We start from the raw sequence: 23,479 nt of genomic DNA on the forward strand, positions 1-23,479 counted from the left end.
ACCATACGCCTGGTCGGTTTAGAAAATACGTTACATCCCATTTCATCTAAAGATAACTTGCCCACAGCACTTACATAGAAAGAGTGTTACCGCGGTTACGGATCAAACTGAAGGGGTATCTAGGCTATGGTGTAAAATGGATTATATTACGAGCCAATCTGAAATACAGATCTAAATTTCGTTTCGTGTTTTTTTATACTTTCGATGGCCTACACTACATGAAGATCTGGCCACATGTACTGGAAGGTCGCGTCGGGTGTCGTACGAGCGGTTTTTGACCTATGACGTCAGACATTGATTAATTAATCAGCGTTGATGTTTCTAGTGGTTTACCCACAGTTCCGTGCATGGCACGCCAAGAAGTCACCGTAACAGATGGTTTCATTGGTTAATCCCTCACGCCATCCAGAACGCATGTTATATAACAACTCTTCCAGATCTTAGTGTAGTACAGACAAATCAAATTAAATTTTGAACTATAAAAAACGAAACGAAAAAGGATCTGTGTTTTAATCAGATTGATTCTCAGCAGGCGTTATCTAAAATATGTATTTGTTGATGCACAAACAGATCAGCAAATATGAACGTGGTTCAAGAACTAATTGTACTTTACCTGTTTAGGAATACTGGCACCACCAAGTGAAGCATAACCTAATAGAATAATAGGTACCCAGCAGAAGAAGTCGGTCATTACAATCAGAGTCATTCTTCTAGCCATAGCAGCATCAGTCTTTGTCTCCGTGGCGCGAACAGCACTGCGCGTCCTCTTAGCAACAATAAACATCCAAAAATATGACAGAAAAATCACAAGAAACGAAACGAAATTGAGCACTAGGAAGACAGCCACAGAATACTCCCAACCAGGCGGACTGGACGGGGTGATGTGGAACGCGAGACAAACTCCAGATCGGCCATAGAAGTTGGTAAAGTAGTCCAGACCAATTAACGGAATTACGGCCATGATGAAGACCACGAGCCACACACATGCCATAACAAACATGGCCTCCTTTAAACAGAGTCTGCGCATCTTGAGCGGAAATAGAATACAGATGAGACGATCAAGGGTTATAACTGTCAAGGTAAATACTGAGAGTTCACTGGAGAATGTGGAGATGAAACCAGCAAAATGACATAAACTACTCTGCCGCCATGTTTTATCGTATGATATGTAAACACCACGATAGTAGGAATCAACTACAGCTATTATCAACAGATAGACTCCCATGAAAAAATCACCAATAGCCAGATTCGTTATGAGAAACGAATGAACCTGAAATAGAAAAATAATATAAATTACATTAAACAAGACAAGAAAACAAATTCTTGCATGTTGCTGTTGTTATTGGCCAAATTATATAACCCAACAACCATATTGCTCTGTCATGTCAATTTGTTAATGAGCCCTTCCACTAATGAAATAATTCTTTCAATAAAGATTTTACAATCTCCCGAGACGTGTATCAGTGCTGATTCGGTCCAAAATCTTAGCTTTTCACCACTATCGTGCTTAATGACGCCATTTACGACACTACATTTCAATCTGTCGTGTTTGTGAGCCACATGTCATTTAAACAACGGTGCACATTTTGATCCTGTTAAACGAAAGACAATCGGAGCTGTACCGGAGAAATACCATGATTCTATATATTCATACCTTGCCACCGCGTAAATCTCGTGCTCTCCAGCCAATGACCAGTAGATTGCCGAACCCTGCCACCATACCGAGAATCCAGATGGTAATTCTTAGTATATAATTAGACATAAGATTCTGACAGGATGAGAATTCATCGGGTTCGGGATAACACTGATCCACCACCGTAGCTACCAAACAACAAAATCTAAACTCATCCGTATATCTGTAAAAACAGCAACAAAGCATTGTCATGGAAACCAAGATGGTGACTCAAACAACATAGGGGTTCATTAACTGAGAATTAAAGCGTCACATAAAGGATAGCTATGAAACGGTATATCCATACAACCTAAATAATGGTATATCCATACAACATAGCTAACGCGGTATATACGGTAAATCTTGATAACATCATGTTCAGGAAATTAACTTACGTTATATTTCTGAAACCTAGACGATGGTGTAACTTGGAAACTAATTATAATAGAATATTGTAGCACAAATGTGGAACTTCTTCGATTCTGATTGGCTGCAATTTTTCATCTATTGGACAAAAACAATTTCATGAAAATCAAACCTGGATAAAGTTATTATACCACGGAAACCTCGATAAAGTTGTTATACTAAAAAGCTATATACACTGATCTGTCATCTACTTACAGTGTTTTAAGTTTGGGTATACCATGGAAGACATTTTCTTGTATCATATCCACATCATTATGGGAGATATCACTGAAAATATTATTATATAACTCTTAAGCTTAGTATATATTTGATAATGATTAACTGTGCAATCACCGTTCGAGATATTTAAAGAGTGAGAGAGAGAAATGGGGTTTTAACTTCCACTCGACACAAACTAGGTCATTTCGGGACTAACACATGGTTCAATTTTATTTTAATAATTCGCTTGCGCGTAGGGGTCTTTAGTAGTGTGGGGAAACTGGAGGACCCGGAGAAAACCCACGAGGTTGGATAGGCCACCCTACTCCTTGTCACGTACAACCGGGGAATCGAAATCCCGTTAGTTGTATTTGATGTTCTAACAAAAAGTAAACAGAATCTGCATTAATGGGCACTATGTTTAGCTATACAACGGTTGTCTTGATAAGCCGAGATCGAATAGTGTATGACTGATTGAGATAGACTTTAGTTCGCGATGATAAACATTAGCTAACGTTACATGACGTTCACTTCTATTTCTATATATATAACCATCTGGGGACCACGTGGCTAAGTGGGTAAGGCGCTGGCTCGCTAGTCTGGAGGTCGGGTGTTCGATCCCTGCATTGGCCGAGAAAGTTCATCCAGATTTTCCGGCGTGGTTCCCCTTGTCAGTGATGCAGGACGGAGGGCCTGACAAGGACAGCTGTCTAGTCCTTCGAATGAGACGAAAAACCGAGGTCCCGTGTATACATTGGAATGCACGTAAAAGATCCCTTGGCAGTTGGAATTCGATATAAGAGTAGGCGATAGTGCCGCTGCCCGGGCAAAATTTCCCTCATAGCACACTGTATGGCGTATGCCCGTCTTCATTAGCCCAGGTTAGGAGCAGAACAGTAGGACGTTAAACCCCATTTCATTTCATTTCATTTCATATAACCATCTGATGAAGATCTACCTATATGGTTACTACCTTGAATAAAAATATTATTAGTTTAACATTAAGAAACTTACAGTAAATATAGATTCTTGAGCCCATTAAAAGCACCATCGTTTATAAACTGGATATGATTTCTAGATAAATTACTGAAAACATAAAAATAACATTCAATAATGAACCCCAAAAAGAAAGAGAAGAAAAGATACCCACTGATTGGCTTTGATTTTATTAATCATATCAATCATACACATAAGATATCAAAGAAGAAATGAAATGAAGACGGGCATACTCCATACAGTGTGCTATGAGGGGAAATTTTGCCCGGACATCTGCATTACGGCATACTCTTAGATCGAATTCCAACTGTCAAGGGATCTTTTACGTGCACGCCAATGTGTACATGAGACCTCGGTTTTTCGTCCCATTCGAATGACTAGACAGCTGTCTTTGTCAGGCTCTCCGTCCTGCATCACTGACAAGGGAGAACCATCAAAAAAGATTACTGATTAGAACAAATAACATAGGTTGTCAGGTAGCGAAATATACGATCACCACCACCTAAATTTAGTCGTTCAAACAACCAAAAGAAATTTAAAAAAAAAAGATCAGATAGTAATGAAAGTCGCTGAGGCGCTAACATGATTTTGTAGCATTGAGAATAACACTGGATGTTACAATCGAAAAGCATTGGAGGCCAATAAGATTTTTCCTCTCCTGGCAAGAAACAGTGTCGCTGGCGTGTGGGTTGGACGAAAACCCGAGGTCCAGTGTGCAAACAAAATCCCACTTGGAATTTGAAAAAGAAAACCCAGAACAAACCGTAGTGGTGCTGACTAGGCAAAATTTATGCGCGTCTTTATTATCCCGGTTGGACGTTAAGCCAGATTTCATTTTCTTTCGAAACGAAGAATTAATTATATAGATTGTGTTCCACCATTATTCGAAACAAACCATCGGATCAACCCAATTCAATAATTTATATTGATCTTATTCATATAGTTTTAGGTTAACTTACAGATTGAAAACATTCCGTAAACCAACGAATGCATTCTGGGGTAGAATATGAAGATTTTCATTGCTCAAATCACTGAAATATAAACAAAAAGTAAAATATAAATACACACCAATATTACTCATATTGGGTAGGAATTCAGCAAACATCTAAATAACAAAATCAATAAGCTTTAAAATAATTCTTAAATATATGACGTCAAAATCCATGTGACATCATTATTTTCAAGACAGTTATCCGATTTGAACAAAATTGCCATGCACTTAAAGCAAAAATAGAACAAATGGGTAGCAAACCAGCAAACAGACAAATAATATATTTGAAATTTTGAACCCTTCTTTTTTAAATCTAATTTTTGTTCACTTATCCGGATTATCGCTCTTATTGTTAAAATTGTGTGATATTAACAAATGACGTCAACTAGCAAGTAGACTATCGTCACTAAAGAAACGACCACTGTCAAGATACGTCGCATCATTTCTGTTAAATAATTTCTTTTTTTTCTTCATTTTGAGTGAAGCAAAAGAACTCTTGACATAAAGAGTAGGTCCTAATGTCACTGTACGGGCAAAATTTCCCTCATAGCACACGGTATGGCATACGACCTTCTTCATTAGCCCAGTCGGTGCAGAAATGATAAGACGTTAAACCCCATTTCATTTCGTGTCAAACATGTTGCCTGTAAAAAAGAATGATTTAAGATAATTATTTAATTGATAAAACAGTAATTTAAGAATGTTGTAGATATATACTTACAGAAATTTAAGATGTGATAAACCAACAAATGAATCAGGATGTATATACTGTATCTTATTGCCTGTTAGATATCTGTAATAATATATTCACATTAAAATAACAAGACTTTATTGATTTCATTTGATGTTATAGGTTGATTTGTCTTGGCTGACAATTGCACGTCTAGAGACAAAGCCCGTGTTAAGATGTCTACCCAGTTAGCCGCTAAAAATAAAACAAATATAATATGTAACCAAAGTGTTGTAGGAAGGAAAGTCGAATTGAGAGTAGGTGGGAAGCTATATCCTTATGACCCATCATCAATATATGGCAGACTACCAAGCTGGTATTGGAAATGGGATGCTATGATTTACAGACAGCATTAGCTGGGACTTTCGAAAGATGTAAAATATTTAGACGCAAAGGGAGGTAATTTTAATTAATACGCGAACCTCCGACACATTAGACAAAATCTCCACACTCCTCACCTAATATCTTAATTACAATTCAAATTTATAAAACCTCTTTATAGAAGTCGTCGTCGCATACTTACAGTTGTCTTAGATTGGATAATCCAATAAATGTTTCGTTTCTGATTTCAGTTAAATGGTTATTCCGTAAATCTCTGAAATGGAAATAGAACATCTATTAATCAAACAGATGATTCTCCTATATTATTATCACAAACTGGCTGGTTTATAAGAAAGGGACAGCAGAATTATTATTATTTTATTTATATAAGATATGTGAAATCAACAGGAAACAAAGTTCACTTTTTAAATGGTGAAATTAACCGATTTAAATAATTTTTAGATCCAAATACTATTTCATAAAGTACTTTTCAGGAGTGTATATTGCCCGTGCTATATTTATGTACTGTTTGTTCTAGGTCGTATTGTGGAGTATATACTGTATGTGCTCTATTCATGTACAAGTCCATCTTTTATTTCTTTGTAGAACAGTACTTACAATGTGGCTAATCTCCACAGGGACTCGAAACATCTTTTTGGTAAAAAATGCAGATTGTTGTTACTCAGGTCCCTGTGAATAAAAGTTAAAAATATATTTCAAACAATATAGGCTAATCTAAATCTGTAGTCAGTTTAAGTTCAAATTTTCCAGCCGACTGTAACGAGCAAAGTTTCAGCTCTCCAGAAAACAGAAATTGTCCTATCGTAAAGCGGCAATCAAAGTCGGAATAATTTATTGTCATTAGTCATCTTTTTAATAATACTGCTTGTTGAATATGCACTTTAATTTATAAATTTCTAACAGATTAAGTGGCAGTGCTATTCTTGAGTAAAACCCCAATTTATTCAAAGGATTTATAGCTACCAACAGATTGAAAACTCTGATTTTAGTAATAAACTATAACACATACTTATGGTAGAACATAAGCTTGCTTGACATTGCTGATATAATACCCTTTGAAACGCCACCCAAATAAATTAGTAATATTGTTCTTCCATAAGTATGTGTCATAGTGTATTGGTAAGCATACCATGATTGTCGCATGGGTATACTGGGCAGCTACCGGAAACCCAGCGATTTTAGGGGCCATATAATCAATTTGGAAACAGAAATTAAAGTTATTGAGAGGTTGGCGCCCCAGTACATGGCTTTGGAGCCTCAAATATTATCCTAGTCTCTCAGATATACAGCCAGAAGGCGGGGAATATCATAATAGTCTGTAACGTGTCGTCATTATTTACAAACAGGGTTCAAGATATCGAGACTCTTACCAACTCGCATATAGAAATGTAACAGAAATGATTTCCTATCAATATGTAACACATCCCATATATCACTGTTTAATGCCCGAATCTGATCAACATAGCCGTTTTGGTATTGTCGACATTTGGTTCGTGACTCTCAGAAAAAAGACATAATATAGCATTTTTACTTTAATCATAAAACAAGATTTCTATACACAACACCTTACAAAATACATCAGGTTATAAACATACATACAAAGTCTGGTTTAGATAAACCAAATACCACTCTATCTTGATTCGTTACAGTAATTGGTTTCTTGTAGTTACGACCAATAGAACCGAGTTCCCGACGAAGAGATGGTTGTGTCTGAATTACCCATAGGACAGGGTAGCCGAGGGTTTTACACCAATTAGAGCTGGTTAAAAGCATGTGCTGTAGGGGGCTCTATAACCCCGATGCTCCCGACAACTGGCGGACCTCAAGAGTTTAAGTAAAAAGTTATTTTCAATTGTGTATGCTGAATGAAAGTATAAGTAGTCTAAATTATCTATTGTACCAGGAGCGATCGGTGGGTAAAGGTCCTATTACACATCACTGCCCCCTTTGGTGCATACTGGGCCCTAATAAAATCTTAACCAGCCATCAGTGCCGGATTTTGATAAAGAAAGGACCTAGGCTATTCCACTTAAGAGGCGCCTCCCTATTCTCGTGCCCAGAGGAAAAGGAAAATGGGTTGTAAAACACAATTATTGAGCAAAGTTGAGGATGATGACGAATATGACAGTATCCAAAATATTATACATATTGACAGGAGGCCTCCTGGATTTTGAAGCCCTAGGCTTCAGCCTGCCAAGACTAAGGTAAATCCGGTACTATAGATTCATAATCCAACCTGATAACTGATAGGACGGAGGTGACGACATTGAGAGACACTGGGTACGAAATATAAAACAAACTATACTTACAAGTAAGTGAGTCTTGGAAAATCTTTAAAGGTATCTTGAGATATAGAAGCGTTCATGTTATTACCAGATAGACGACTGAAATATCAACAAATAAAAAGAACTTGGATCAAACTGCTTTAAAGGAAATGGCGTAGTTATACCGTCAAAACATTCCTCGGCCATTTTGAAACTATACTGTAACATATCGATTCCTCATTGGTGGATATATATTGCCCGTTTCTAAGATCTCTGTACAGTAGTAACCCGTATGAGTAATCCTGTTGTATAGAAATGCATGCTTTTAATTTCTAGATATAATTGTACGTAATAGTGCTTGTCCATTTTTATTTCTTCAAATAGTCAACATGGCCAATATTTAAGGGTCTGAGACTTTTGTCCGGACACTGGCTATTTCTTTATACTGTTCTTTATCATTGAATTCCAATAATCAAGGGTTATTTTACAAGCTAATATACTGCAGTACACATAAAAATATAAACCTACTAGAAGAATGCCCGACTTCGCTCGGGGGTCATAACCCCGAAACCGGAAGTGGTAGACTAACGCACCTGGCCTATGTTACTCCCCGGTCCGAGCTACCCCTATACCCCAAATTTCAGACTCGAGGCAGACCTAGTGTAGCCGCCAACCCCGAACAGACAGACAAACAAACTTCACAAATATTAGAATAGATTAATACATGGGTCCAGTTAAAGACGATGTGCATTTCAATGATTAGAATAAGTTGTCTTGTCAGCACCACACACAATAGGTAAAGACTTGAAATATCTTGATGGCATTTAGACCCACACCTAGTTTCGCATATATTTTTCATAAATTATTTTACACCCCAGTTTGAATTCCTTTTACATCACTTATCGTATTTGTAACACTTTGATGCCGAATTAATGTGTGAGTTAGAGCTCGATACTATGAGCAACTGCCATATGGTATGGACGAAATCAATACCGGTACGAAAGTTTGCAAATATATTCTTTTTTTTACCACACCATAAACTATATATTTACTTGTTTATATTTCTCCTGTGTAAGATAAGAAATGTCGTATTATCTCATTTTAGTCGACTGATTAAATATGTCTAGTGAGCATATATTTTGTTTTTATTTAAATGTAACCGATGTTGCAATAATAGATTTAAAAATATATAAAAGGGGCGTGGTCGTGTTTCTAATATATTAGCTTTTACCTACAACTTGGTTAATGTGTTGTCTATAAAGGACGGTAACTCTGTGAAGTTCCTATTCTCACAATCCATTTCTTCGTCAACGCACGTGCAAAGATCAGATTTATACGGACAACTGTAAGCTGAAATATAAGAGTTTAACAAAACATATACGCTATACTAACTTTTAAAACGAGAAACACGGTGATTGAGTGAATATCGCGCTGGTTCAATGACCGGCAGAACAAGAGTAAGCCCTATCGGCGCGGTCCGGACAAAAAAATCACACATGCATGACGTATGCCCGTCTATAGTATCCCGGTTGGCGCAGAAAAGTAAAACTTAATATCCGTATATTTAATGAGCGATGGATTCGAGTTGGAATTAAGAAGTCCAGGCTATAGATATCAGTGTTGTATTATGACCGTGGAACCATGACTCCTGCCTTCTGATGACCTAGATGTTTTAAACCTGCCCCACTTTCAGCAAATGATTGTCTTCGGAAACCGAGATTTGAAATGGTGTTGTTCTACTTACACAATAATTTACCGAACCATGATATGGCGTCGGCAGCTAATACAGCGTTACGTTCGCTTCTTTAGTCTTTACATCTGGATATGATTGGTCAGACATTAATATAAATATACAGAGTAAACTTACGACAGTTATGTTCATCCCAATACGTCATCTTACAATCCAGCATTCCATCACATTCCTGATTATCATCAATGCAATATGAATTACGACATTTAAACTGGCCAGGTAGACATTGGTGATTTGCTGAAATTACAAATTTAATGATCCGTTGTGATTGACTAAAATCAAAAGCAAGCATCATGTGACTAGTTGAAATCAATAGCAATCGTTCGACCCACTGAAATGTTTTATAGACCCAAATCCTAACCCGTGCCAAATTCATCTGCAATGTAAGTGCTTGTTCAGTCATCGACTATAGAGTGCACTATATAATAGTATCTGGTATTGTAGGCATGGATATCACTCTCCATGGGCGGAAGCGGTTGTTAACATTTGTAAATCCTTGTAGATTGTGTAAAAATAAGGACAATAATGACAAAACTTTCTGTCTGAAACCAAACAAGTGTCGACTTTAGCCACATAAATAATGGCCTTCGTCTGGATCCTAGGGAAACGGGGGGTGGGGCGGGATTAACATGAGAATACAATAAAACTTACAGCAGTTGAGTAAATGAGAATAATCAGAACAAACATGTCTGCCACCAGCCTTTCCGTTATAACAATAATTCTCTTGTGGTATACACTGACCGTTAGTACACCTATATTCTCCTGGTTTACATTCTGCTTGGGCTGTGGATTAAACCAAAACTGATATATAAAACATCAAAATATACACTGTTAATTATACATCATGTGTCCCATATTAGGATGTAGCACACAAACAGATTGAATATTACAATATGGAAGTATTTGTTATTCCCGAACTATTTATAGATCTATCTTGTTCTGTTGAATATAGTATTGTTAGTATGAACGTCTGTCATTTACTTGCAAAAGTATCAAGTTAATGGTCGTTTTCTTTGTAAAAGGTAGCCATGCAAAGCGCGGAATACCCACACAGCAGCTTTGTCTAAACTGCAGCTTACCCGAAAGGAGAACTTAGATGTTGATCAAATTTCATAAAGATTTGGCATTCTTGAAGAAATTTAATCTGTTAAAACCTATAAACTTTTTCGAGAAAAGGGTATAACTCGGGAATGGAAGGCTGCAGATTATGAATATCGATAGGCCTCGTTGACCCCATGTTTCGAACCAAATATGAAAAAAGATCCATTAAAAACTAAAGCCTTTACGATGTTCACAAGGTTTTTCCGAAAAGGGGAAATAACTCCGAACGAAAGTCATAGACCGCTGATCCCAATGCTTCCCACCATATTTCAAAGAAATCCGTTAAAACCTATAACTTCAAAATAGAAAGTCACATTAGACTGAATATGATATGGTTTGCCCTCTCATGGCCCCAATGCTTCAAACCAAATTGAAAAAAAATTGTTAAAAACTTTAACGTATATCGCGTTCACAAGGTTTTCGGCAAAAGCGGGATTGTCCCTGAACGATAGGGTTCATTCTCTAATGACCGAAGTTGAAAAGATTTCGATAAAAAATGTAGCGATCACAAGGTTTACAGCAAAGGGAAGATAACAATAGAACGGTAAGGCGTAGAACGCTGATTTGTCTTCTCATGACTAAATTTGAAAAATTTAGTAAGTAGTCTATTTCGCGTTCACAAGGTTTTGGACCCAGGGGGGATAATTCTGAAAGGTTGAATATTGATAGGGTCCGTCGCCTCATGACTACCATGCTTTACACCAAATTTGAAAAGCATGCGTTAAAACCTGTAGCCTCTATCGCGTTCACAGGCCAATTGGTGACGGACCGACGGACAAAGCGAAGCCATAATATGCCCACAAAACAAGGCACTAAGACAAACCACGTAACGAGTCAAACCCCGACACCGAGACTTCAAACAGGACAAGTAAGAAAACGCCTTTCTTTAGAGTATGATCAATCTTTAATCAACGACAGATCATGTGATTTAAGCGCATTTACTGACCACAGGTCAACCCCACGCCACCCAAACCCCCTCCCATTAAATACCAAAGACAATAATAACTTACAGCAATTCAACTCGTCTGAATTATCAGGACAATCATTCCAGTAATCACACCAATAATTGTCTTTAATACATTGACCACTGGCACATTTCTTAAACTTAGCTAAACAACCATAGTTTCCTGTAATATAAACAGTTTCATATGATATATTGTGGTGGTGCTAGCATAGTGTACTCCAACCAGCTTTTCACAAATAAAAATGTACTGGTGCTTCAATTTAGACCAGGCCAGAAATGGTTCCAATGGTATTGCATATGGAACTGTTATGTTTTATTACTTAGGAACAAATACTGATATATCTCTACATCTACATTTATCAAAGAAACATAAGAGGATGCGTGTGAAATATCATTTATTAAATATAATCAAACTGCAATAAAGGTGTGTGTTGGTAACCAATTAAAAGAATCCCATTCTTCTGAAGATCAAATAATCGTTGGGCTAAATCAAACCCCTTCTATCCGCCCAGACACATCTTTAATCGAGCCTCGATTATCAATGTCAGTTGTTGAGAATGTAGTTTGAAACCGACGGTAAAGACAATGGGTTATCTGAGACCAAAAACTTTCTTTTAGACGAAATGAAAAGTTGAGTGTGTCTGACGCGGGGTTGGGGCACGGGTCACGACCATTTGTAGAGGAAATAATGTGTGTGGCGGATACATTACGCAACAAGCTTCGGTTTTGGTACTAAGGTCGTTTTAGGCGAAACAGGGACCACAGAGGGTACATACCACAATGAGCCTCGTCACTTCTATCAAAACAATCCATGTTACCATCACATCTCTTATGTTGTTTTATACACTGATGGTTCATACACTGATATTCATCTACCTCACAACTAGCAAAATCTATAATATACAATTATATTATACTTAGAAAATATATAATATACAAATTGTATTACACTTAGAATGTAGGAAAATATATAATATACATTGATGATTATGATAATAGGCCAATTCAGCTGGAGAAGATCCCCATGAACTGCTAGCCAAATCAACAAATTTACTACTTTGCAAACACCTTTTTAGTCTCAAAGTGTCTGAATGAAACGAACATTAAAACTTACTGCAGTTCTCCTCATCTTCGCCACCCAGACAATCTGCGTAATAATCACATCTGACACTATCAGGCAAACATCTTCCTTCAGGACAAACAAAATGCTTACCAGCATCTTTAAAGTTAGTACAACCATCTTTAATGTCACCTGGAAACAACACATTATTTATATAAGTTGTTTAATTTTAATATTTTCCATGTATTAATAGTATACAACATTACTAAAAGTTTCTTTATTATATGAATTTTACAAATGAGACCTTGTATCCGAAATAGTAAGTATACAATGTCTCGTGCACAACAAATGTCAGTCAGTATTTCGGGATTTCCTCCAGTCCCTGTCAGTTTCCCCATGAGTTGTTCTGTGATCTCGAGTTTGCTAAATACCTGAGAGCGAATAACTATTGAAATAAAATATACCGTGTAATTATCTCTCTCTGTCTTACCCCGAAAAGATTACATGTATTACCGATACTAATATTTTTCATTGAAAATATTAGAAATTGGTTAAATATTATATACTTACTACAGAAATATTCATCCGCTCCAGTGTTGGTATTTTTACAATCGTTATGGCCGTCACACAGATATTCCTTTTTGATACATCTGTGTTGTTTCTTACACATATATCTGTCATTGATTTCACATTCTTCACTGGCTAGAGCTAAATATAAAATCTCACATACATCAAATACTATAAACTATAAAGTAGACCCGGCATTATATTGCTGGGCATTATTTATTTGGGCTACATGTACGTTTCTTACTCCCTAAATTACGTAGATAATTTGTATATTATTCACCAGAAACATTACAGCGCAATCTACCGAATTCAGAATTATTCAGTTAATGTACACATACAGATCCTCCACCATTTCGTATATAGAGTAGATAGTTGGTTGTATTTATTATAGAAGACGACTTTTACTTACTGCAGTTGTTTTCATCTTCGCAGTTTTTACAATCACATTTACCATCACAGATGTTAGCCTCGTCGATACATTGGTTATTGTTACATTTAAACTGTTTAGTGGGACAATCACCACCTATAAATATAAATGCACCACCTAATAAGCTACCGGGTTGCGTTGATTAACTCGAATAATAGAGACTTTTGGCAAGCGGAATTTTCCCATCCGTATCACGTATTCGTATCGTATACGTGATACTTTGCGTCAATGTAGTTTTAGAGTTTTAGCAGATTTTCGCGTCGCGTACGTGTGCGTCGATCAACTGAGCTTAGTTCTATAACAGCATGATGGCAGATATCTACCAAGATCACCATCAGTACTAGTCAAGTGCCTATTAGAGCCGACAATTTCAGCGTCTAAAAGTAGCAAAAAAGACGTTAAAAGGACACGACAATGATATACGGACCTTTTCCGTATGAAAGCTGTTCGATACGTGCTGCCGTATCCGTGTGACGTATCACGTATGAGAAATGCACACACATTGATGACGTCACACGCAAAATCCATACGGATACGCGATACGGACCAGAAATTTACGCTTGTCAAAAGTCTCTAATGCGTATCTCGCAATAACGTTTATATCATTACGTCGGTGGGGAGTCAAAAGGTTGTATGAGGGATTTGCGAAAATGTCCAGGGGAGCCAAAAATCGCATAGAGGTTAAGAATCAAAATTTCATACAGAAACGTCACATCAAAATGTCGTATGTAAAATGACGTATTTCTAAAGATTTTTTTGAATATTTCTGTAAAAAGTGTACGTGTAACCGTTTAAACAGTATGTAGCTAACCGCACGTATCATGCTACACATCTAGTGCACAAATAAGGAGTGAAAGCTAGCTATTTGCCATTTGATACAGCAAAGACGTAACTCGTGATGAATTCACCTTTACCTGCTTCAATTTCACAGATTTCACACAGTAGAGGCCCAACAATAATTTCAATAATATTTGGTTTGATTGTAATGCTTTGGTAAAATACAAAGTTGATTTTTTCAAGGAAATGCGACATTTTCGCTGTTAATATTGATATTTTTTTGTAACTCCATTTTAAAACAAAATCTATAAAACCCTCATTTCATTGGCTTAGAAATACGACAACTGGATCAAAAGATGCGCAAGAAAATTCTCATTCCGATTAAGCAAAAATGTGAAATTCTCAAAATATGCCAGATACGACCTCTTGACTCCCCGCCGACGTAGCATTTCGGCATTACGGTATATAATTACAAATAAAAAAACTCACCACTGCTGCATCAATTTATTTTAGCGCTCATGTAAATTTCAATTTCATTAGTGCAAAATATTTGAGTGTCCAGTATTCTTGAAAAATTTCCATTATTTATCACCCGATAACGTCACTTGACAACCAATTTATGGGTTGTCAGACTTTTTTTTTATATAAATTCATAACAATATTGCTATCGTAAAAATCACCAATAAATAAGACTACAATACGTACATTGAGCCTCGTCCAAATGTGTAAAATGACAATCAACAAAACCATCACACACCCTGGCCCGGTTTACATATAACCCATTCGGACACCGGAAGTGAAGTTCTGAAATAGAGATCAAGATTACAAACAAAGCAGCACAATACTATTTGGTATGTTTGAATGTTTTAATAATGTTAAAACATATCTGATTGCAGGTATGACTGCCCTGAACGCACCACCCCCGATTGATTGGTTGCGAGGCTGTAGTTTCCTTAGTGGGATATTTGAATTTTTATAATCACTTTAATGAGAGGATATTTTTATAGACATTTTAACTAGATTTATATTCTTCTAATGATTGCAATCAGTTCGCGTCATACTAATATATTGGGCCGACGATTTTCACAAATGAACATTAACGATGTACTGGGAAAGTTGACTGGAATTCGTTTGCCAACTAAAATCTCGAGGAAAATGGACTACTTGAAAGATTTTAGAAAACAAAAGCTTGTTATTAGTGGTCGATAAAGGGGAAATAACCCATGACTTCTTATTATCCTTTAGTCTTAATATCAAATAAAATCTATACATCATCGTGGATATGGAATAAAGGAACTTCTGAAATGTTCATTGGCTTTAAGATTCCGCTACATCCTTTGATTTGAACTTAATGCCATATTTAGATGATATATGGAATTGTCACAAAATAAGACGTGGATCAACTAAATCTTGTTTATGAGCAATCGAGAAAAAAATTGGCTCATCAGACGGGTTATTATAGATTGTATTCAATCCCGTAAGGCCATCATTACCTGTATTTATAACAACGATGGTGATTGGTGGATCATTTAGACAATAACTGATTGTCAAGGAATGTAATGTTTTTGAATGACGTCTACATTGGGTCATTACATTAATAAGTGGTTAAAGGGACGCTGTTTCCCTTTTAAAGTGACGATTTAGTTTACCAGATTGTTATGCCATTTTTATTCGAAATTATCTCAGCGGAGAAGAAATTTACTTAAAGCCTTTTATAATTTGGAAAACTGAACTGACACATGGGTTACATATTTCACCTAAATATATCTGACTTAAAACCTGTTCTGTTCTAGTTTGAATTGCTAATTCTACAGTTTTTGTTTAATTCACAGTCTAGGTCTAAAGCCTTAGAAAAGTCGGACCTAAAATACCATTTCCTTTTATTTCCTAATGTTTTGGTATTGTTTCGTTCAAATATCGGTAATAGTATGTTACATATACAATGTTCCATGGCAGTTACTGATGTAACTGTATGGTAATATCTTCATTTGTGTAACTATTTTTCTTTGATCTTAGTGTGGATTGTCTGTTCTTTAGCTAAGCGATGAACATATCTTGGTTAGATTTTAGAGCACGGATGCCCAACTTCAGACACATAGATGATTAGAAGTGTCGCATTTTATAATTTCGTTCACATTAATCTATTGTCATACCAAAAATATGCTTAATGAATCAAACCAGGACAGATTAATTTTGTTCTACAATCGTCCAGTAACTGTTCAATGTACGTCCCAGTTTCTTGTGCTTGGTTATCTTTTGTAAATATTTTCAGTTTCGTACTTTTTGGAAAGTCCGGAATTCCAATTCCAAAATCAAGAAGATACTTCTCGGTCCACGTAGGGAATGGAGTTCGGGTTATTCTGGTCAAGAGTCCAGTTTAACGATTACCGGTCGACTACCACGGCTGCGATTGGATAAGAATACCATTAAACCTTACCACAGTTGTTAGGTTCTTCATCGGAACCATCTTTACAGTCAACTTGTTGATCACATAAATATGACATTGGTATACACTGGGAATTATTACATCTAAACTCTGTAGTGAAACATTCTCTACGCTCTGAAATATATCATATATCATTACTCAAACACTTTCTACACTCTGAAATATATCAACTATAATTACTCTAAACTCTGTTGAAAAACATTCTCTACGCTCTGAAATATATCACATATCATTACTGTTGTAAAACACTCTCTACGCTCTGAAACATATACATCCTTACTCTAAACTCTGCTGTAAAACATTCTCTACGCGCTAAAATATGCCACACAATCATTAACTCTAAACTAATTTAAACTATCATTGTAACATGCTTAAGGGCGAATCTTGCGTTTTGATTGGCCAATTAGACACTGTCGCTTGGACAATAACACTCCTCCGTTTTAGTGATTTCTTTTAAAACGCTAAAATAGCATATTACAATATCGATAAACGCGTCTTAGGTCCTAATGATCTCAGGACATGTCCATTGGACAATAACACCCCTCTAAATGCGAAACAGGAAGTGTTTATCTTCTAAATTTAACGTCTGTAAAATAAGTTTTTAGTTTCTTCTTAACAAATAGCTCTAGACTGGCAAGTGTGTAAATTACACTGGAGACCATTTCATAGTTTTTGAGTTTGTACACTGAAAAACCCGTTGATGTATTATGCAAGTTTTTCTTTAATAAATGGTTTTATGACAATCTGAGACGTTTACTTGGAATCACTTGGATGACTACGAGTTCTGTTTATAACTTAGTGCTATATACCATCTAAAAAGAGATAAGCAATTTCCGGCGAGGTTCCACCATGTCAGTGGTGGAGGGAGGAGGGTGTGGCATGGGACGGGACGAAACCCCGAGGTTCCGTGGAATTCTAAATAAAAGTAGGTCATAGTGCCGCTGTCCGGGCATAATTCCCCTTATAGCACACTATATTACCGAGTATTCCGGACTTCATTAGCCCAGTTGGTACAGAACTGTAGGACGTTAAACCCCATTTCATTTCATTTCATTTCATATAAAGGTAACTGATGGTTCGACATAGTTTCCACATAGTTTTTAAATCTTCATATTTAATATATATTACTAATGACGGCACAATAAAATGTGGACATGGAAGTAATACATATCGAAGTTTTTAACAGACAAACATGGGATGTTACTATATATAAACTGGTAGTTAAATGTCATTGAACGAATATAAAATATAAAAATCTACACCATGTTATCATTTATAGTTAAGTTATGTTATTGATGATAATTGTTTCTGTCGCAACGTAGATAATTCAACATCTGTACTATAAAACAACGAAAGAAGAAAACACAGATTGCAACAAAAGGATTGGTATTTTGAGAAAATTGTTAATTCATCGTGTTTGGTTTGGCATTATCTATCGTTTTGTAACCAGATATCAAGTTAAAGTGGAAGTATGAAGTATAGGCTGAGAGTAGTAAATTTAGAATTAAAGTTTATTTCAGATACTTTACTTACCCCCCCCCCCCCCCTAAAAAAAAACCCCAACCCCAACAACATTTGATTAAATTCTGATAATTAGTAATAGTGTGATAAATAGTTTAATAAATAGTTTAATAAATAGTGTGATAAATAGTTTGACAAATAGTTTGATAAATAGTGTTGAAGATATTTGTTTTTATAACTAGGGATGATAATTTAAATTACGCCATACTTATATTTACAGCGCTAAAAGAGATATGCCATTGTCGATTTCATTATTTTGCTAAAATCGGGTTATACTACGGTGGCTGATTTAGGACATGCAAAAAAAAAAAAAGAAAAAAAAAGAAAAAAAAAGAAAAGAATAATATCTCGAGAGCTCGAGATACTAAGTCGAGCGCTTGGGGTATAGTATATTAAGTCGATCATTTGAGATAATTAAGTCGAGCGCTCGAGATAATACAATCGAACACATCTCAACCGATGTTTTAAGCTGTATAATTTTGTGCATTATTTAATGATACACTTGCAGAATAAAGATAGTCATGTGTTCGTTTTTACAGCCCATCCAAAGACTTAGTTAGTATCTCAATCGCTCGAGTTAGTATCTCAATCGCTCGACTTAGTATCTCGAGCGCTTGACTTAATATCTCGAGCGCTTGATTTAGTATCTCGAGCGCTCGAGATATTCTTTTTTTGCATATCCTTAATTATCCACCGTACTACGTATACTCATGTTGGAAAAAGAAAATTAAAATGTAAAACGGATCAGCATCCGCAGAGAAAACGTCTATTGAAAATAACTTGGCCATTTGTTGATTTCCGAGACAATGTTAGACAATCACACTCACACACCGCAACGTATCTCGAATACACAATAAGTAAACACTATCTGGAGAAGACCTCACTTTAAAGGGGAAATAGCTGTCTAGTAATTTGATAAGAGATAGAGACTATTAGAGAATATTTAGGTAAGCGCATTAAAGGATAACAAGAGATTAGAAACATATGGCGTGTAAGCAAAACTACGACGACTTAACGAAAATCGTTTCTATTGTCGATATCCGATAAAATCCATGGCCACAGTAGAAAGGCTTCGGTTTCCTACATGCTCATGAAACGAATATATGCCATCGTTAGACATAAAGATAGGTTGACAGGCAACGACACATAGGTAATTGAAGGGCATTTAGACAATTTCATACAGATCAGATAATAATGTTCGTCATTTGAGAGTTCACAAGGTTCTACAAACTGAAACAAGGGCCTTAACTCTGGAAGTAATATACAGAAATTATTGTTGAAATTTGACAGGCTTCTTCGTTTTACTAATTTAAATAATGCATATAAACTTCATACAGATCAGGTGGCAAGTTTTATCATTCGAACACTCACAAGGTTCACAAAGTAAAACAAGGGTCATAACTCCAGAAGTAATTGACGGAAATTTCTAAAATTCAATAGACCTCCGTTTCAGAAATGTAAATGATGCATATAAATTTCATACATATCAGATGATAACTTTCATAAATCGAGCATTTGCAAGGTTCAACAAAGTGACACAAGGGCCGTAACTCTAGCAGTAATTATTGTAAATTGCTGAAATTCAATAGGCTTTGTCGTTTCACTAATCTAAATGATGCATATAAATTTCATACAGATGGAATGATAACTTTTGGCGTTAGAGCGTTCAACAAAATGAAACAAGGCCATAACTCTGAAAGTAATTAACGGAAATTGTTGAAATTCAATATATTTTTTCACTTTACTAATTTAAATAATGCATATAAATTTCACAAACATCGGATGATCACTTTTGGCGTTAGAACGTTCACAGTGTTTAACAAAGTGAATTCTGGCAGGTACCCTTTAAAGCTGGAATTAAATTTTATAAAATCTCATCATCGAAATCTTAAAATATGCCTTTTGCGGTTAATATAAGTCATAGATCAATACTTTCTTGGTGAGAGAGTCAACGCGAAAGACAATAATAATAATTGATCTCTTACTACGTCATATTTCACATACTAATAGCTGATAATAAAAAGGATATAAGATGCCCGGCGCAACGATTTAGGTCTACAATCCCATGTAAAAATATAATGTACTTACTACATCGGATTTCATCAGAGTTATCACCACAATCATCCACAAAATTACACTCACTGTATCGAGCTATACAAAAATGGTTGTCACATTTGATGAAATTTTCAGGGCAGATGTGTGTTTCTGAAAATGAAAACAAAAATATTTTAATACTAAACGAGCGGGATTTCAACGCTATAGGAATCCATTGTAAACTACAATATTGTGAAAGCTATTTTATTTACAAAGTTATGACGGATAAAAATTCCATCGATCTATGATGCTTCCCATCGCCATCTTTAATTGTCGCGAACCAAATTGACAAATTCGTTTTAATCCATTGAATCCAACCCTGGCGTACATCAAGCATTGGTATTTCGATTTTGTGTCTTAAATTGTGGGACAAAGATACTATAACAATTGTGGTACTGTCACAAACTCAATGCTCGCGAAGGAATTTTGCTCGAACAACAGGTCTTAAGAGTAACCGGAGAAAACCCACAGAGTTAGACAATCATCACGTACAAACCTAAAAACAGCTTTAATCATTTACAGTTCACTATGGTGCTGTGGGAAGGGGGGGGGGGCTACTCTTTACTTCAACAGTTCTTTTACGTGCACAACTACACTGGACTTTGGTTTTTCGTCCAATCCGAACGACTAGACGCGGTTCCTTGACAGCGCGTCCTTTTCCTGCACAACAGACGAAGGGTACGCCGCTGAAATAGTCCGAGCCACCTTCCTGGCCAACCCGGGACCACCAGGTTAAAAAAGGTAGAAAAAAGACACTGAGCCACTGTGGTCCCCTCTTTCTAGGACACCTGGCAATGCTATCCACGATAAATTGATATTACTATATTTTCTAAACGCGCCAAAAACAACCAGCCCACTGCGCAAAAGTTATATAATTAATGTAAACAGTCTGATAGAAATTTAAGCGAATAAAAAGAAAGTAACTTTTAAAATACGTAGGAACGGTTAACTATTTAATAATACTCGTATTATAAAGCTATTAAAATATGAATCGTACGTAGATTTCACCTACTGATTAAACACAACTTATACACCTGAGCTATTAATTGCGACATTTACCCATTTATCATCATGGTTGAACTAGACAGAAAGTAAATGCTGTTAAACTTCAAAGACTGCAGATAAACTAGGGGGGTTTCGAACTCTCTACACGGTTCAGAAAGACTATAAATCGTTAACTAAAACGGAAAAAAACACAGACGAAATTTCAGTGGTTTACAAACTAAGCTGACACAAATGACGTAATAAATCTGTTCACCCTAAAGATACAAACTGTTTGATTTGATGATTTATTTGGACTAAGAACATATTCTAATAAATTTGCTTCAAATCCTCTGAAATCTTTGTATTCGCTTTTAGAAGCCATATTTGTCACCTAACTTGATTCAGGGAGGGCCAATTAAACAGAATGTATTTGTCATTACTTACTATCCATTTACCATAAATATTAAGGCCTGAGCAAATTCTTGAATTATTTACTGCCAACTTCGTATTCCGCCGTTTAGTCTGTTATACGTTTATACCAACTTCGTATTCCGCCGTTTAGTCTGTTATACGTTTATACCCCTCAACGTTCCCAAAACCACCTAACCATTCAATCAAGAACTAAACACGTGCGTGCTGTATCATAAGACCTGTCATTGCGTCAACTGGCGTGTTTTCGAATGCCCGGTTGTACGTGATAAGTAGTAGGGTCGCCTGTCCAGCCTCGTGGGTTTTCTCCGGGTCCTCCGGTTTCCTCCCACTGCTAAAGACCCCTACGCGCAAGCGAATTATTGAAATAAAATTAAACCATATGTTAGTCCCGAAATGACCTAGTTTGTGTCGAGTGGACGTTAAACCCCATCTCTCTCTCTCTCTCTCTCTCTCATCAAGAAATAACAACCGCTCCCCTAGCCGGGTTGCTAGTTAGTGATACCTTGACATTTTTGCCCAGTGCTTGCTTCATGGGTGTTTTTTGTTTAATCCAGTATTTTTTCTAGTAAGATTAAGCGTCTATACTTTCCATATACCAAATTTACCATACTTTTAGTGAAAATAACCACCCGATAAATACATTCGTGAGAATGTATCTTCAACACGTCCTATAATCAAAGGATGAACTTTTCTACAGACAAAAAACAGTCAAACCAATGTCTGGTAAGTTTTGTTCAATTTAAAGTAACAATGCCGATATTAAAAGAAGGTGGTCCATCGGTTTCGATATTCTAACCCAAAAAAAAAATGGAACATTTTTTATATAAATTCCCGGTGATGCTACCTTTAATCATAGAATGAATTAAAGACGTAATCGATACTACTATTTCAACGCAAGACAAATGGCGATGTTTTAATAATCGGTAAACTTGCAAGTATAATTTGTAACTGAAATTAGCTGGTGATCTTGTTTCTACCCTTACCAATTGGCACTCGTTCTAAATGGTTTCGCCAGTGATCTTTAATTTTGTATGGTGTTCAATGGGAGATGACTAGAAATTTGGTTGATTCTGGTAGCTTTCATCATTATCTTTCCATGCAGTAATATTATAGATTATTAATTTCATTATTTACAGGGTGCGATATCCGACATTTTCTCAAATGTTTGAAATCCCAATTGAAAACATATCTGTTTTTACCATCGTTTGGTTGTATAGAATGCGAAAATATGTATTTTACTTTTGTACGATTCAAAACAACGCAGAAGGGGTAGCTTCTACAATTTTCGGGTGTTCTTATGTATTTATGGTATCTAATGACAACAAATAAACAGGTCATAAAATCGATGATAAATAATCGCTATTTTACTATCTTTTAATCACTAAATATTGATAAGACTAATGCAGAATTAATATAGGGATCTTCAGCCCACTTACACTTTAGATTAGATTGTATACCACAGTTACTTCCAAACTCTGATAAATTGGAATTATTTATAAGGTTAGATGGTGATTTAAATTGGAATTACTGGGCTGTAAATTGTTTTTGTTTTGTTTCATATGTCAGATTAGAATGGCCACCTAAACAATACATTTGTAAAGGTGGACATGTAATCTGGTAATGTGGGAACGATAAAAAAACGAAACAGTAAACTGAATCACGGAAAGACATGTAATATATTGTGTGATGGTGGGGTCGAAAAAAAACCCCAAGCGACCCTCTCTTATTTCATAAGGG

General features: G+C 36.1%; 1 protein-coding gene across 1 annotated transcript in view; it reads right to left on the minus strand.

The window, feature by feature from the left end:
• The window catches only part of LOC126820771 (G-protein coupled receptor GRL101), a 186,063-nt gene that overhangs the window by 4,430 nt on the left and 158,154 nt on the right, over positions 1–23,479 (minus strand). The window contains exons 4-23 of the mRNA XM_050548891.2: positions 20,321–20,437; positions 16,703–16,825; positions 14,971–15,069; positions 13,471–13,584; positions 13,065–13,202; positions 12,549–12,686; positions 12,211–12,327; positions 11,481–11,597; positions 10,021–10,152; positions 9,487–9,606; positions 8,855–8,969; positions 7,665–7,739; positions 5,953–6,024; positions 5,537–5,608; positions 5,005–5,076; positions 4,252–4,323; positions 3,311–3,382; positions 2,294–2,365; positions 1,655–1,856; positions 614–1,270 (exon numbers count right to left, since the gene is read on the minus strand). Of these exons, the coding sequence (XP_050404848.2) occupies positions 614–1,270; positions 1,655–1,856; positions 2,294–2,365; positions 3,311–3,382; positions 4,252–4,323; positions 5,005–5,076; positions 5,537–5,608; positions 5,953–6,024; positions 7,665–7,739; positions 8,855–8,969; positions 9,487–9,606; positions 10,021–10,152; positions 11,481–11,597; positions 12,211–12,327; positions 12,549–12,686; positions 13,065–13,202; positions 13,471–13,584; positions 14,971–15,069; positions 16,703–16,825; positions 20,321–20,437 (2,696 nt within the window). The remainder of the gene's footprint in view (positions 1–613; positions 1,271–1,654; positions 1,857–2,293; positions 2,366–3,310; positions 3,383–4,251; positions 4,324–5,004; positions 5,077–5,536; positions 5,609–5,952; positions 6,025–7,664; positions 7,740–8,854; positions 8,970–9,486; positions 9,607–10,020; positions 10,153–11,480; positions 11,598–12,210; positions 12,328–12,548; positions 12,687–13,064; positions 13,203–13,470; positions 13,585–14,970; positions 15,070–16,702; positions 16,826–20,320; positions 20,438–23,479) is intronic.

Source organism: Patella vulgata, chromosome 1 (assembly GCF_932274485.2).
Source record: "Patella vulgata chromosome 1, xgPatVulg1.2, whole genome shotgun sequence".
Classification (NCBI taxonomy): Eukaryota; Metazoa; Mollusca; class Gastropoda; family Patellidae; genus Patella; species Patella vulgata.